The 15,950-nt window shown below is 40.2% G+C and overlaps 1 protein-coding gene across 1 annotated transcript in view; it reads left to right on the top strand.

Moving 5' to 3' along the window:
• MYO3B (myosin IIIB) overlaps nt 1-15,950 on the top strand; it is a 365,933-nt gene that overhangs the window by 239,888 nt on the left and 110,095 nt on the right. The window contains exons 25-27 of the mRNA XM_061201698.1: nt 9,981-10,092; nt 11,023-11,185; nt 12,528-12,608. Coding sequence (XP_061057681.1) covers nt 9,981-10,092; nt 11,023-11,185; nt 12,528-12,608 — 356 coding nt within the window. The remainder of the gene's footprint in view (nt 1-9,980; nt 10,093-11,022; nt 11,186-12,527; nt 12,609-15,950) is intronic.

Consider the following 15,950-nt stretch of genomic DNA (forward strand, 5'->3'; position numbering starts at 1 on the left):
AACCTGAACCCTGGAGTCTCCTCAGATGTCCATCGAAGAAAATTCCCAGGAAGTTCCAGCTGCCTCTCAACCTGTCTCTGAAGTGTTAATAAAGAACCTTCGTAACTTGACTCTCAACCCTAGTACCAAATCCCCTTCCCTTCTACCAGAATATCCACCTCAACAGGGTGGCCAGAGACTTGTTGAAGGCATACTCTATAGGAGGAGAGGAGTGAGGACATTGTTAACTGCTTGGGAAGAAAGGATAGAAAGGATGATTCAAGTTATTAAATACCACTGCGGCAACCAATTTCCTCTGACTCAAAGAGAACCTTGGCAGAAGGAAGTTGAGACTTAGTCAAACATGGAAAGATTTAGATGTAGCTGTCATTATTGCCTGTATCATAGAGATCCTTCTGAGGATACTATCACGGAGAATAATTATGACACAGAGTCACTTGAGCCATAAACTTTATTCTTGTACTGTGTTTTTCTTGCTAATAATTTTAGGATCATTATGAAGCAGCTTGGGAAAGCTACTCTACTCTAGGAGAGACTGTGTACCAATATTTTGATGACCTGTAAGTTCTGTGATGTGTTTTTTTCTTGCATCTCTTTTCTATCTTGATACAGGTAACTTGTAAGGAATCTATGTATTGATAGTTTGCATTTGAATAACTTGAATATACTTGAGTTCCACTTCTTGATTTGACACAAAGAAGCACTAATAGGTCTCAAGTATTGCCTGTTTTAGCAGCCTGAAGTCAGTAAGATGAAACCCAATGTCAAGAATTTGAAACAAATTAACTTGTGTGGAAGGAATGTAAAGAAAACATTGGGTAGTTTGGCTAGAGCATAATTAGAGCAAGGTGTATTAACTAAATTCTCTGGTTTTCAAAAATTTGAATTGTAATAAAAATTTTTGATGTGCTATTTCAATTTTCAGTAGTAAGTAAATGTATGTATGGAGGATCTTATTAAAATTTGAGACATATTTGAGTACCTGTAAAAAAAAAAAACTGTCTTGTGAATGGTGCCCTCCGTACACCTAGAGGAAAGGAGCATCCTTATCTCTGAAGACAAAGGGACACAGAGAGGACAAACAGGCCTTGTTCAGTTTCCCCCAGTTTACTATACTTAGCTCAAACTCCTTGTTTATCGCACATTTCCACAGCTCTCTACCCTTCATCACAGCTAGTATAAAAACACTCAAGTTTAATCATTTCTTTGGGTCTTCATTTCCTTATGAAGGCTCCTGTGTCACATAAAACTTATATTGAATAAATTTGTGTGCTTTTCTTCTGTAAATCTGTCTTGAAAGTCTAATTCTCAGACCCAGACAGGGAAGGACCCTAAGAGAGTCAAAGAAAACTTCCCCCTCCCGTACAAGACCCTGTTCAGTATTTTTGTCTCTTAAGTTCAATGCCCTCAGTGTCTTCACCAGTTCTCAGATAATGTGGCTTGAGTTCCCTCACCATCCCAGCTGCTAAAGGCTGCCTGCCAAAATACACCCCCAAATATACTCATTAACCCCCTCTACCCTGATTTGTTATTCTTCATAGCACTTGTCCCTACTCAACATGATGTCCTTTATGTACTTGTTTAACGTTTGTCTCCCCCACTAGACTGTAAGCTTTATGAGGGTGGGGAAATTGTCTGCCTTGCTCACTCATGTCATTCCAGCACTTCCATCAGTATCTGACACATTAATAGGTCCTAAATGAAGTTTTATTTAATAAACAAATGAGTAGAGTGGGGATGAAAAGTCAATTTAATTTAGAAAGTGATGAATGGGAACAGCATGGTTATATCAGAGCCCTAAAACTGTACAGAATGAATGATCCATCCTAAAGGAAGTTATTTGCTTAAGGTTGGTTTTTAAAAAAAAAAAAAAAAGGAAAATAAAAATGTATAATTAACCTTTTTTAAAAGTCTCACTATTGACTTAGGTCTGTGCACATCTCCATTTAGAGGTTATGGATGTTTTGCATGTGTTTGAGTGCAAAACTCAAACTGGAGGGATGAATCAAAGCAGAGCTCATTCATTATAGGTTGGGATTTCAAAAACATCTTTAAAGGAGGCAGATCCTTCCCAAACAACATAAAAATGCAGGAGGAGAATAACTAAGATAAGAGGCACAAATTTAAAATGTCAGGCATTACAAAAATGTAAGCTATCTCCAATGCTAATACAATTTTTACCTAAAATAGATACCTCTTAGTTCTCTCTCTCTTCTTTTCCTTTCCCCTTCCAGGAGTATGGGTAATCATTAGGAAAAAATAGAGGAATTAAATTCATTGTACTATATATTGTCCATTGTCAGAGGACGTCATTGTCAGAAGACTTTGCTGAAAACAAAAGGGAAGTTCAGCCACATCTAATTAAGGAAATGCAAATTAAAACCACAATTAAATACCATTTTACACCTATTTTGGCAGTAATCGGTGTGTCTGACAATTCCTAGGGTTGCCATGGATAGAGGGCAGCAGGTCTCTCATACTCCACTGGTGAGGCTATAAATTGGTGTGATCACTTTGGAAAACAGCTTGACTTTTTTGGTAAACTCTGACATGAACATATTACACTAACCAATATTTCCACTTCAAAGGTTATAAGTAGAAGAGTGGCAGTATTTCTGAGCACACTAGACTTTTAGACTGCTTGGTAGCACCGGGTCTACGTAAGTGTGAGGACTTCCTGCTTCCACCTGCCCATGTGTTTGTGCTCCTTTGGGTCAAACCTCCATAGCCTGAATTTTTCAATTTCTTTCTTTCTCTTGTTTAAAGATAATTTTCAGAAGAAGGTAAAATCATGACTTACATACAGATGTAAAGATGAATGTGTTTAAAGAATTTATTTTATTCACATGATATGAGAGAACCAAGCAGATGTAATAATTGGTTCAAAGGAAAAGTCAAACTAGCAGAGGCTTATATGAAGTAAAGGAATGGTGAGATGAATTGTGAATAGAGACAAAACTGATTTTTCCACAGTGGAGAGGAAGTCAATTAAAATCATCACCAGAATGGACAGAATTTATGTATCTATCAGTTACCTGCAATTTAGAAAGAGTTGCAAAATAGCTCAAAGAAGATGAATGGAGCTAGAATCTGATAACCCTGGAGGGTACGCTAAAGACAATGTCTGTTGTTTTCCATTGAAACACCAACACCTTACTGATACACTAGTGCAAGTAGAGTATTGTTTGGATCTCTCACACATGTGTCAAGGAGGGCCTGACAGCTGACGTTCAGATGTAGGAAATCAACACTTCTCCTAAGTCAAAAGCCCAATATTCCAGATCACTGTAGACATTCCAGTTAGCTGGAAATTGCTGGAGGATCAAAGGTACCTGTTAGAGAGTCAAAGATACTACCCAGTATATACAATACATCAGGTGTATACACTAAGAGCTAAGAGTAGACGTAGGTTTGATGAGTGTAAAGAGGCCTGAATTTGGGATTAGAAGACCTGGGGAAGTCTCAGCTCTTCTTACTAAGTTTGTGACCTTGAGCCAGTTGCTCTGGCTCTCTGGCTTTCTCTCAGGCTTTCTCCTCTAAACGAAGTAAGAATTTTTATTGATGACTCTAAATTCCCTTCAGGATCCAAATGTTTATTAGTTGAGCCAGCTAATCCCTTGCACAGATGGCCCTGCAACAATGCCCAGGCACAGAGAGTTTTGACACAGGACAGGGAAGATCTGTTTGTGAAAACATGAGGAGGAACAGCTGGATTTGGATGTCCTGGACCCCCAGTGTACAGTACACAAACCCAACATCTGTGGGAAACTTGGGAAGTTCAGTGACAAAGGGAGAAGTGAGAGAGAGGAAAGGAAGTTATTAAAAAACAACCTTCTACCAACTCATGGTTTTGCACAAGACTTGCCTCTACCATTAGTGACATTGTAAGAAGTTTATCACCAGGGTTGGCTCTGTCTTTACTCTGTGCTTAAATAACAGCAAAGGGAAACTGGAACTGTATTAGGGTTCTCCAGAGAAATGGACCAATAGGATGTGTGTGTGTGTGTGTGTGTGTATGTATTTATATATACAGATATAGGTATAGATGTAGATCTCTCTCTCTCTCTCTCTCTTTCGCTCTCTCTCGCTCTCAGAGAAATTGATTATTTTAAGGAATTGGCTCATGTGATTGTGGAGGCTGGCAAGTCAGAAATCTGCAGGGCAGGCTGTGAGACTGGAAATTCCAGCAAGAGTTGATGTTGTAGTCTTGTGTCCAAAGGCAGTATGGTGATAAAATTCCTTTCTTTTCAGGGACCGTAGACTTTTCTCTTAAGGCTTTCAACTGCTTGGTTGAGGCTCACTGCATTATGGAGGGTAACCTGCTTTACTCAAATATTAACGATATTAATTCTTCTGACCCAGAAACGTAGTATCCCTCTCCATCTATTTAGGTCTTCTTTCATTTTTCTTAACCAATGTTTTATAATTTTCAGTGCACAGGTCTTGCATATTTATTGTCAGATTTATCCCTATGTATTTCACATTTTTAAATGTTATAAATGATATTGTTTTTTCAATTTCAATTTTCAATTGTTTGTTGATAGTATATAGAAATACAATAATTTTTGTATATTGATCTTTAACCTACAATATTACTAAATTCACTTATTAGTTCTGGTAGGGGTATTTTTTGTTTTGTAGATTTCATTGGCTTTTCTATGTAGACAATTGTGTCGTCTTCAAATTAAGACAATTCTACTTATTCCATTCTTATATAGATGCTTTTTATTTCTTTCTCTTGTTTGCACTGGCTAGAACCTCTTCAATGTTGAATAGAAGTGGTGATAGTATGCCTACATGACTTGTTCCTAAGCTTAGGGGGATAGCATTCAGTCTTCCACCATTGAATATAGTGGTAGCTGTAGGTTCATCATAGATAGTTTATTTTTTCAGGTTGAGGAAATCCCCTTTTAGTATGAGCCTACTGAAAATTTTTGTTTTTTAAAAAATAGTGTTGGATATTGGATTTTGTCAAATCCTTTTCCTCATTTATTAAGATAATATGCTTTTTCTCTTCTAGCTCGTTAACATGGCATAAAGTTGTTTGTAATATTCCCTTATACTTTTAATATCCATAGAATCTATAGAATATCACTAATCTCATACCTTTGTTTTCTTTTCTTCCCTTCCTTTCCCTTCCCTTCCCTTCCCTTTCCTTTCCTTTCCTTTTCCTGATCTGTATGGCTAGAGGCTTATCAATTTTATTAACCTTCTCAAAGAACAGCTTTTAATTTCATTCATTGTCTCTTTTCTATTTCAATGATTTTTCACTATGATCTTTATTATTTCCTTTCTTCTGCTTACTTTGGGTTTAATTTGCTCTTTTTTTCCTAATTTATGGTGGAGGTTGAGATCATGTATTTGAGACCATTCTTTTTTTCTATTATAGGTGTTTCATGGTATACATTTCTAAGTACTACTTTAGTTAGCAATTTCCCACAAATTTTGACAGGTTGTGTTTTCATTTTCATTCGATCAAATTTAATTTCTCTTTTGATTTCTTCTTTGTTATATGGGTTATTTGGAAGTCTGTTCATAAATATTTGGGAATTTTCCAGATACCTTCTTGTTAATTTCTAGTCTAATTACACTCTGGTCAGAGAACATACCTTGCGTGACTTGAATATTTTCAATTTATTAAGTTATGTTTTATGGCCCAGAATATGGCCTATTGTGGTAAATGTTTTGTATGTAATTGAAAAGAATATGTATTCTGTTATTGTTGGCTGGAATTTTCTATAAATGTCCATTAGGTTAAGTTGGTTGTTCATACCTTCTATATCCTTGATGATTTTTTTTTTTTGCCTACTTGTTCTATCAATTATCGGAAGAGGGTGTTGAATTCTCTGACTATAATTGTGTATTTGTTTATTTCTCTTTGCAGTATTAACACTTTTAGGTTCATGTATTTTCAAGCTTTGTTTTTAAGTGCAAAAATGCTTCAAATTTTTAGGTTCTTCTGATGAATTGACCTCTTTATCACTATGAAATAAACTTCTTTATCCCTGGTAATATATTTTTGCTCTGAAATCTACTTTGTTTGATATTAATATAGCCAGTCCAGTTTTAATTTGACTGGTGTTAGCATGGTATATCTTCTTCTTTTACTTTTAACTTATTTTATCTTTATATTGTGCATTTTTTGGTAAGACTTGATGATCTAAAGAGATTCTTTGTGGTGGTTTAAAGATATGTCCACAAATCCCTTGATACTCCTCCCTTTAAGAGTTAGAACTTAAATTCTCTCTCATTATATGCAGTCTGGACTTAGTGACTTGCTTCTAATGAATAGAAGAATATGGAAGAAGTGATGATGTATCACTTCTAAGCCTTGGTTATAAATGGCATTGCAAATTCCTTCTTGCTCTCTCTCTGGGATCCCTTGTTCTGGTGGAAGCCATGTTCTATGTTATGAAGATACTCAAACAGTCCTCTGGAGAGGCCCATGTGCCAAGGAACTGAGAGGCATCCTGACAATAGCCAGTAAGGAACTAAGGCTTTCTACCCTTAGCCTTGTGGCTGCACCATCTTGAAAATAGATCCTCCAGCCTTAGTCAAGCCTTTAGATGACTGCACCCTTGGTTGACATCTTGACTGTAATCTCATGAAAGACCCTGAGCCAGAATTGCCAGATAAGCTGCTCCTAAATTCCTGACCCTCACAAACTATGAGATGATAAATGTCTACTTTTTAGGCCATTAAATTTGTTATGTAGCAGTAGAAAACTAGTATATCCTAGGATCGTACAGATCCTTCCAGTTTATGATTCTAGCATTTAAATGAAGAAGGATGTGTCTCTAGTTGCCCGTTGCTGTTACTAGCACTTTACAAACCGCTTTGCCTGTTGTATTTTAAAACTCTTCCTTGAAAAGTCTGCATTCCATACAACAAGACATTTTAGGCAGAAAATTAAATAACATTTTGAATAGAGATATTTTTCAACTGGATATTTACTATTTTAATAGCTTATGTGATTTAATAAGATGAGGCCTTACCCAGTCAATGAATGATTACAAAATGAACACATTACCCACATCTACCATCAGATCAAGAACAGAAATGTGTTTTATTAATAACCAATAATGTGGGAATTCCCTGGCAGTCCAGTGGTTAGGACTCCACGCTTTCACTGCAGTGGGCCTGGGTTCAATCCCTGGTTGGGGAACTAAGATCCCACAAGCCACACAGCATGGCCAAAAAAATAATAGTAATAATAATAATTTTTTAAAAATAATTTTTAAAAAATGATGAAGCCTTGGGAAATTTAACACTTGCCATAGAGTTCTGAAGGAGAGAAGAGCTCTTAGGTCCTTGGAGGGCCAACAGGAGCTATGTGGACCCCTAGGCATTGTATGCAATGTGTTGTGTCAAGAGCATCTTCCTAAGAAAGAATGTGTATAGCTTTTACCAGATTTTCATAGAGTCTTGCCCCCCACACCAAAAAAAAAGAGTTAAGAACCACTTATTTGGTTCCCATTGCCACCTATGAGAATTCAAGTACAGAGAGGTAAGTGACTTACCTACAGTTAGAAACAGAGACTTTCTCATTCTTAACTCAGGGCTCAAACTCCCATCTGAGAGATGAATTCTACCCACCAGAGACAGCTCAGAGCGGAACTGGTCTTTACAATGCTCTCAAGTGCCCAGACCCTCAAGACAAATCTTTACACGTATTATTTTGCTGTTGCATATCTCCTGTTTGTTTAACTCATCAAGCTGCTTCAAGAAGGGGGTGGAATGGATCTTCTCCAAAAGATGTCCCCTTGCTGGCAGGTCTTTTATCTTGGTGCCGTTCAATTTTGCCCTTATATTGAAGCACACAGACGCTCAGCCAAATTCCTCCCCCCCAACCACCACACCCCCCACCATGGTATCTGCTAGAATACAGAATTACTCTGTGGAGGAAACACAGTGTATTTCTCTGACCTGATTCCTGTAAGCATATCACTTACATGTTTCCTCAGTATTTTTTGAAACCTTCACATCTTTGCAATAACTGTTATCCATCTCTTTCTAAACTAAGCCAGATATGAATGTTATCATCATAATAAATTAAAAGATTTGGGTTGAAGAGTCAAAAATCAAAGTTAATTTCTAGTATTTATGTTAGTTCAAGATACATTCTGCTTATTTAGAAATTAGAAATTGCTAAGAAGCATCCATGGTTGCTCAAAAAACAAGTATAAATCCTTGAATGGAGAGCTAGAACATATCTTGTAATCTTCTTATATCTTGCGCAGTGCTGGTCATTCATTAGATTCTCTCTAAATACTTCATCACCAATAGTGTTGAGCAGTCATCCTGAGCTAGCCTGGCTGATTAAAGCCAAGGGAGCCCATGTTCTAAATGGCCAGGCCTAAAAGAAAGAGAGTAGGAAGTCCTGGTGTTACCACTGACTTTTACATCTTAAGCTATCTATACTTCAGCTTTCCCAAGACATTCACCCCTATAGATTTGCCATCTATTCCCACCATCCCCATGCACTCTAGGACACAATCTTTTTGCTTTGGTCAAATCCAAATCCAAGAAGCCGTGACTGAAACTACAGTCCTGGAGAAACTAGGCTGAAGAAACTAGGCTGAAGAATTGTGCTGATGCCACGAACTGCCCAGACCTAAGCCTGACTCCTGGCTGTCCCTCCTCCCGCTTAGCTCCAGAAGACAACTGCTGTGAGCAGGTTCCTGGGCTTGGCCAAATGACCTAGCATGGTCCTGGCCACCATTCTGGGGTTCTGAGAGAGCACTGCTCCTCCTCCTCAAAGGTGGATACAGAGACCCAGAGCCTTGGAATCATTCCCAGCATCTCTGAATGCAAATGTTTTCAGCAAATTCAGCATTCAATCCTAACTTGTAAAACAGTCTGGTAGCACTAAGATAAATTTAAATGGCTCAGGTGTTAATCGGGTGTGTTTATTTTTCCATAAACAGAAAGACGTGGGAATATTTGGCAGGAGGAAAGGACATATTTTATGTTTTGGTGATTTTCTTAAAAAGTAAAAACAACTCTGTATTTTAAAGCTATTCTAAAATAACAGATCACCCTTTCTGAGGAATGACAGGAAAATCCTCTGACAAGGAAATTAAGTTTATTTTTAAACTTCCAAGCAGTTGAATTTAATTATAGATGGCAGCAAAGAACAGAGGAAAGATCCTTAAAAGTTTTTAAAAGAAAAACTAAGGTAAAGTTTTCTAAAGGATAATGTATTCAACATTATATACACATATATGCATATACATAGACATAGACATATATATGGACATATACACACACACACACACATATATATATATATATATATATATATATATATATATATATATATTTATGGAGAAGAAAGAAGAAAGAAAAGGAGAGAAAAACCCTTTTGGTGGTGTTCTTTGAATCTACCCAGAAACTCTTTCATCTGGAAGTATGGAAGTTCATTAAAATGAGTAATTTAGGAAGACAAATGTGGTTTTGGTGATTGTTTCAAGAAAACACACCAACTTTTTACCTTGAGAGAGACATGTAGCTTAACAGACAAAATTAGTCGTATTAGGCTATGATCATTTTTGCTATCTACATATTGCTTCAGATGGGATTTTCAAAGCAGAGTCAAATTTTATACAATGAGATGACAAATTATTTTTATAATAGTAATACTAACATTTAAAATGATGACTTTTACTAGGAGAGCTGTCTAAATTTCAGTTTTTTAAAGGATTAGATACTTTGATTTTGCATGCAAAAGATGCCAAGTATGTATTGAATATGAATTACAAAGCAATATTAAAAGGAAAATACACATAGCAGAAAATATGAAAGTAGGAAAGAGCCAATAAGCATGAATTGTATATATTCCACTACCTAGTACACTATTATTGATGCTCAAGAAATATTTGATATTAAAAAACAAGATATGTCAATGGGCCCAGAGTAATTCTACTATACTGAATCAAATGGTGACTAAAAATGCTTTATTTCACACTTTTATTTTGTAGGTATTATTATTTGGCATTCAGAGCACATCAAACACCTCTTGCTAGCAAAGAGAGCTGTGTCGCTATCTTGGAAAAGTCCAGATTAGATCACTGGCTGCTGGGAAAAACAAAGGTAGTTCTTTCTTTGTTGTTTAGATTGTCACTGGAGTTGCTCTGCTGTGAACCTTTGTCTCTTATCAGTGATTTGAATAGCTCTGTAAATTGTGTAGCTTAGCAGACAAGACCCCAAGCTAACAGTGATTTTTGCCAGTCTTGGGTCAGGAGTCCCAGGACCTCAGGGACCAGAGGAGGAGAGTTTGCCTCCTGTTCTGCATGTAGTGAGAACCATTTAGCATTTCTAGAATGAGATCTTTGAGCTCATTTTTAAATGTCCCTTTTTCAATGCTGCTTATTCCAGCACCGCAGGCAAATACACAAATCATACGAATGACAATGAGTATCTTTTACAGTTTTGTTCATTTTTAATAGACTCATGATATTTCCTGCCCACTCTGATTAGTAGTCTCATCATGTCTAGCTTTTCATTCGGGGGAGCATCATGTCCCTGCAGGCTCCCAGGTTTTTATGGTCCATTCTGAATTGGCCTACAAAGCCAGCCTTCGCCTGAGTGTGGATGGCAACACTGCTGCCCCTCAGCAGAAATAATTAGATCACTGTGGGTCATCCAGGGCCCAATCCCTCTGAACTTCTGTTGGCCATGGGTCAGTTTTGTTGGTTAGCACCTCCATCAGAGCTGTGGAGAAAGAGATCAAGCTGAGAAAATGGAACTCATGGCAAAACTGAGGCTGGCCTGGAGAACATTTAGGATCTCCTAAAACCCTGTTAACTTCATCGTCTGTTTATATCAATAGTCCCACATAGGCTCGACCTTAGAAGGGGAATTGTATTTGCTTCCAAGAAGTCAGTAATGTTAGCATAAATCAAGTCACTGTAAACCTTATTTAGATGATGCTTTTAATATTTACATTAAGAATATGTTGGAGCAGAGTGAATTTCTGTTTGGTAGCCCACACATAATACTAAAACTGATGTCTCATTTCAGGTTTTTCTCAAATATTACCATGTTGAGCAGTTAAATTTGCTACTGAGGGAAGTCATAGGCAGAGTGGCTGTGCTGCAGGCCTATGTCAAGGGGTGGCTTGGAGCCAGGAGATACAAAAGAGTCAGAGAGAAGAGAGAGAAGGGGGCCGTTGCCATCCAGTCAGGTAAACGGTCCTGAATCTTGGCATTTCATTAAGTACTTGAGGCCACTCTCCTATTGCTCTTTTCGGTGGTTCCTTCTCCTCCCTCCGTTCCTTCCTTCTTCTTTCCTTTCTTCCTGGCTTCAGCAAATATTTATCGAGTATCTACTGCAGGCCAAGCCTTGTGCTAGGTCCTGGGGATATAGCCGTGAGCAAGACCGCCATGGTCCCTAACCTCCAGGTAAGCAAACAAGCCATCCCTACCTGAGGCAAGATAGAGGTGGTAGCAGTGGATGGATGTAAAGCCCAAATCACACAGACGTGTGCCTCAGCTCCCAGATGAACCACATCATATACACTTCAGGTCCATTACCAGGTTTTCAGCATCAGAATTGCTACTGCCATGTCCAGGAGGCTTTTCTACCCCAGACAGAGCCTGTAAACCAAGGGAACAAATCACTAGGCTCTGTCATACGCCCAGCGCAGTCAGTGCCTCTTTGCACACACGTGTGTCATTTGTGCTACAAACAGCATTTGAGCTCCTGTGCTATCTCGAGTGGTTGCGAAAGCCCCAGGTCTTGAACACAGTAGATGACTTCCTTTGTGTTCTCATAACCCGGCATCACTGGGTTATGTCCACTCCGGACTTCACGACCTCACTCAGCGACTGGAGAGCTGTGGTGCTCAGGGCAGGAACGAAAAGGGGAGCCCGTCATGCTCCTGGTGGCGGCTCAGTGCCCTGGTTCTCTGTCTGAAGGACTTAACAGCCCACCCCCTGCCCCCAGGTCCCCTTTTGCTTTCTCTTCTTTTCTTCATCCATTTCCCTCCCATGCCTTTTCCCTTCCTGTCACATGCATCCCCTCCCTGAGCACAGTTCTGCACATCGTCCACCCTCACCAAATGTAACTGTGATGCTACTAATCATTATTATTTATTTTTCTCTCCTTCAACTTTCATGTTTATTCCTTCCTCCCAGTAAAAAATATGGAGTGGGTTGGGCTATTGCAGTCCTCTCCCACCCCCCAAGTCCTGAAGACAGAGCTTCCTCCATGGATTCGAATGACAGGGACCCACCTCACCTGGATAGGGGTCCCGAGTGATTCATGAGTGGAGTCCAGAGGGTTCTGGAAACTCGCTGCCTGAACCAAAATAACTCCTTATCAAGAAGCATCTCGGAGGCCAAGCTGAGAGTACAGAGAGGCCCCTCTTCCCCACCATCACTCACGTAGCTCTGCTTATTTTGTTCAGTGAGAAAGTAGGAGGGAGGAGGAGAGGGGTAATAGATTGGAGGGAAAACAGCTTATATCAATTCTCTGGCACATTCTTAAATTAATGTCATTCCTAGCACATGGTTTTATATTTTTAGCCTGGAGAGGATATGATGCTCGGAGGAAATTTAAGAAAATAAGCAACAGAAGGAGTGAGTCTGCTGTTCATATTCAAGCAGGTAATTAAAACATCATTTTCATAGTGTCCACTTGGAAATATTCTGTGATTAAGTTCATATGAGTTTCAAAAAGCTGAAATGCTAATAATTCAGGAGCACTGGAATAGGAGTCAAGAGTTGTAGTGAGGGAGGGTTCTAGTGCTTGTTCTGATGCACACCCCCCCCCCATGTGATAACTGTGAGAATTGGCTGCATGCCATACTTGGCTAAGGATGCTCCAAGTAGGTACCCTTGTATTCCAAATTTTGTGGAATACAAGAGAGGGAAAATGAGGCACAGAGAAGTGAAGTAACTTGTCCATGATCATACAGCTAGTCAGTGGCAGAGCCAGAATTCGTTCACAGGCAGTTGGGTAGATTCCACTTTGCATACTGCCAACTGAACAAATCCGTTTCCCTCTTGGAGTCACCCGTCCCTCGTCTGTGAACAAGAGCATTGGCTAAAAAGGTCTAAAAGACGTCTTCCAACCTTGGAATTCTCTGATTATATGCTTGACCTGTCTCTTGGTATCACAGAGATAGGAACAGCTCAGGGACTTTCCTGGCTAGCTGAGTTTCCCACACCCAGACCTGTATGTGGCTAAGGCAGACCTTTGGGCCCTACAGGGTGAGGGCACTGTGGCTCAGCTTGTGGCTGCCTGAGCACCTCGAGCTCTGGTGCCTGGCTCCCAGGTCATTCTGCTCTTCTGCAAATGGCAGTACCCACGGCGGCTGCGAGGCCCGGCTCCCTCTGTCATTTGGAGTTGTATGTGCCTAATTGAGGCTCTGGAAGAAACAGGCCACAGAGCACACCAGGAGCTCCTAGAGCACAGGAAATCGGAGACAGAATGAGAGAGAAGTGGCCAGTCCAGTGGACTCAGCAGCAGGGAGTGGGACAGGCTTTCAGATACTGCCACGCATGAAGCAAACGTTTAAATAAAACAGCTGCAACCTTTTCGAGGAGGTCCCTGCCCAGAGCCTGGCTCCAGGGACACTCCTCAGAACTCTCTGGCCCGGTAAAGACCTGACGACTTCATTCAAAACCAAAATATCTGGGAGGAAGGGGTGTCATTTAAATCCAAATGTGTAACTTTTAACACCATCCCCTAGGAATTCTAAGCTCTACAACTTCAAAGCATCAGGAAGAAGGATGCAATTCTAGTTGCAGCTTAAGAAAGACAACTCAAAGTGCATTTTTTTCTCTACCTCCCCACTGCCCAGCACACACACACACACAGTACTCCCCACCCCTGCCCCCGCCATTAAGAGAGGATGCTGGACTGATCTTGCCGTTTGGCCCAAAGCCCAACATACATTTTCAAATATAAACTTTGAGCTTATATATTGTTGAGCCACTGATCATAAATAAAGTATGTGGGATCATAAATCGAATTTTCTCTCTCTGAAAATCATCTTTAGAGGGCTCCCTGTTTGCACTCTGTTATTGCCAAGTGAACACTGCATAAAAACAGACAAGTGGGCAGCTTCGTCGCATCAGGACAGTCAGGATTGCATCTCTTCAGTGCAGCACCTATGGGATAGGTACCATGGGAGGGTACTTTTGTTTCATGGGACCACAGAGAACACATTTCTTTAAGGAGCTTCCTCTTGTTGTTGTTGTTTTTTTTCTTTTAGCCTTGCAAGCACCCCCCTTCTTAGCCTGGCACCCATCGTTCCTGCTTATCAAGTGGCATCGGGAGCTTCTGAGTCCGCAGGGGCTTGGGCGGGCATGTAGTCATTGAGGGTGGTACTCACGCCACCTTGCCTTCTTGGCAGGAGAGTGTGGCAGCCAGAGCAAAAGCAGGCAGCGTCATTTTGCCCTTCAGCCAACACCATGGACAGGAACTGAGGTGCTGGTTCGGTGTTAGTGGTAAAGTTACTTAGATAGGGTAACAGCATTTGCAATTTTATGGGCAGTTTACTTTTACTTGAGAATGTTTTCCTTATCTTTAGAGTCAAAGGCAATGTGTTGATCTAAAAAGCAAAGCAACTCATTCCAAAGTCTCTGTTTCGGGGTGTGCTCTTCCCAAAGCATAAGCCTCTCATTCCAAGCTCTTCTTCGTGCCACTGAGACATTTCAAGTAGAACAAGCCCCAAACATAGGGGTGCTCTTACTTTTGAAGCCTGCAGAAGCGGCTTAGGGATGTTATCATAACGCAACTGTTTCTGGATATTTTCTAAGGTTATTCTGTAATTTATTATTTTTTCAACAAATCATTCCATTTGAAATTTAGATTCTGTGCTATGTGTTTATATTTCAAGTTCTGGCCGATAGTCTTTTTTTTTTTTTTTTTTTTTAATTGTGTTGCTAAGCTATGTTATATAGTTTTAAAAGAACAGCCCTTGAAATTTAGGAAGCATTTGGCCTACATGTTGCTACAGAGCAGCACATATTGAAATTTGTTTTCCTTTCATCTCCTTCCCAATAAAAGCAGCCGCGCGGCTTATCCCTTTAGCTTCCTCAGAACTTCCTTTCAGAATTCCCGATCTATTACGGCACATTCACATACCAGAAACAAGATGCCTTTTCATGCTGTCAACCTTTTTCATCTGAAATGTAAATTAATTCTTGCTGGTATGCCTTGACAGAGATCAAAGTCGAGGTATTAACCTTCCCGGGCTTTCTCCAGGAATCCGTCCCCAGGACCGGGCTGCTGTTGTTAGGAGGCCGGTGTCCCTGTCACGGGGCCCTCCTCCAGGCAGTCCTCGGCCTAGGAGCTGCCATCTCAAAGGCCCAGGGTCCTTTTGGAAGTGACCTCATCAGTACTTTAAAGCAGGTGAGGAACGATCCGCCTGGCTAGTCTTGGGAGAGATGAGCCTCCTCATTTGAATTGTGGGCCCTTCGCTCAGATTCCTGGAGCTTGTTTAAGTGGTTCTGACAGCTAGTGATCTGGGTGTGATACAGGGAGGGACAGGGCTCCAGATTGGAAACCTCTCCCTTTGCTCCGTGGGTCTTTTCTTGCCTGTCAGTCTTTGAGGTAGGCCACATTTGCATTTTCAAAATAAACAGATGCCTTTTAAATACATGAGCTGGTGGTCTCGAGATCTCTGTGGGCCCGAAACTGTTCACCAGCCAGGGAGCAAGGCTGGAAGAGAAAACAAACGGGAAAACACGCCCGGCACATGCGCACACGTTTCCTGTGTGCAGAACATTATGCCGGCAATAAAGGGCCTTTGTGAGATGTGGGGTCGCAGGGAGAGAGCTAGCTGGGGATCTGGGCAAAAGTATCCTTTATCAGTTTCTTTTTTTGGCAGGGAGGGTAACCACTTTGAATGTCAGCTTGGTGAGAAGCGGCATGCTTTATTGTGTTTTTATTATTGATTAATGCTGATAATAGGCCCTTACCATAGGAAAACACACTCC

The sequence above is a fragment of the Eubalaena glacialis genome, chromosome 1, assembly GCF_028564815.1.
Source record: "Eubalaena glacialis isolate mEubGla1 chromosome 1, mEubGla1.1.hap2.+ XY, whole genome shotgun sequence".
Classification (NCBI taxonomy): Eukaryota; Metazoa; Chordata; class Mammalia; order Artiodactyla; family Balaenidae; genus Eubalaena; species Eubalaena glacialis.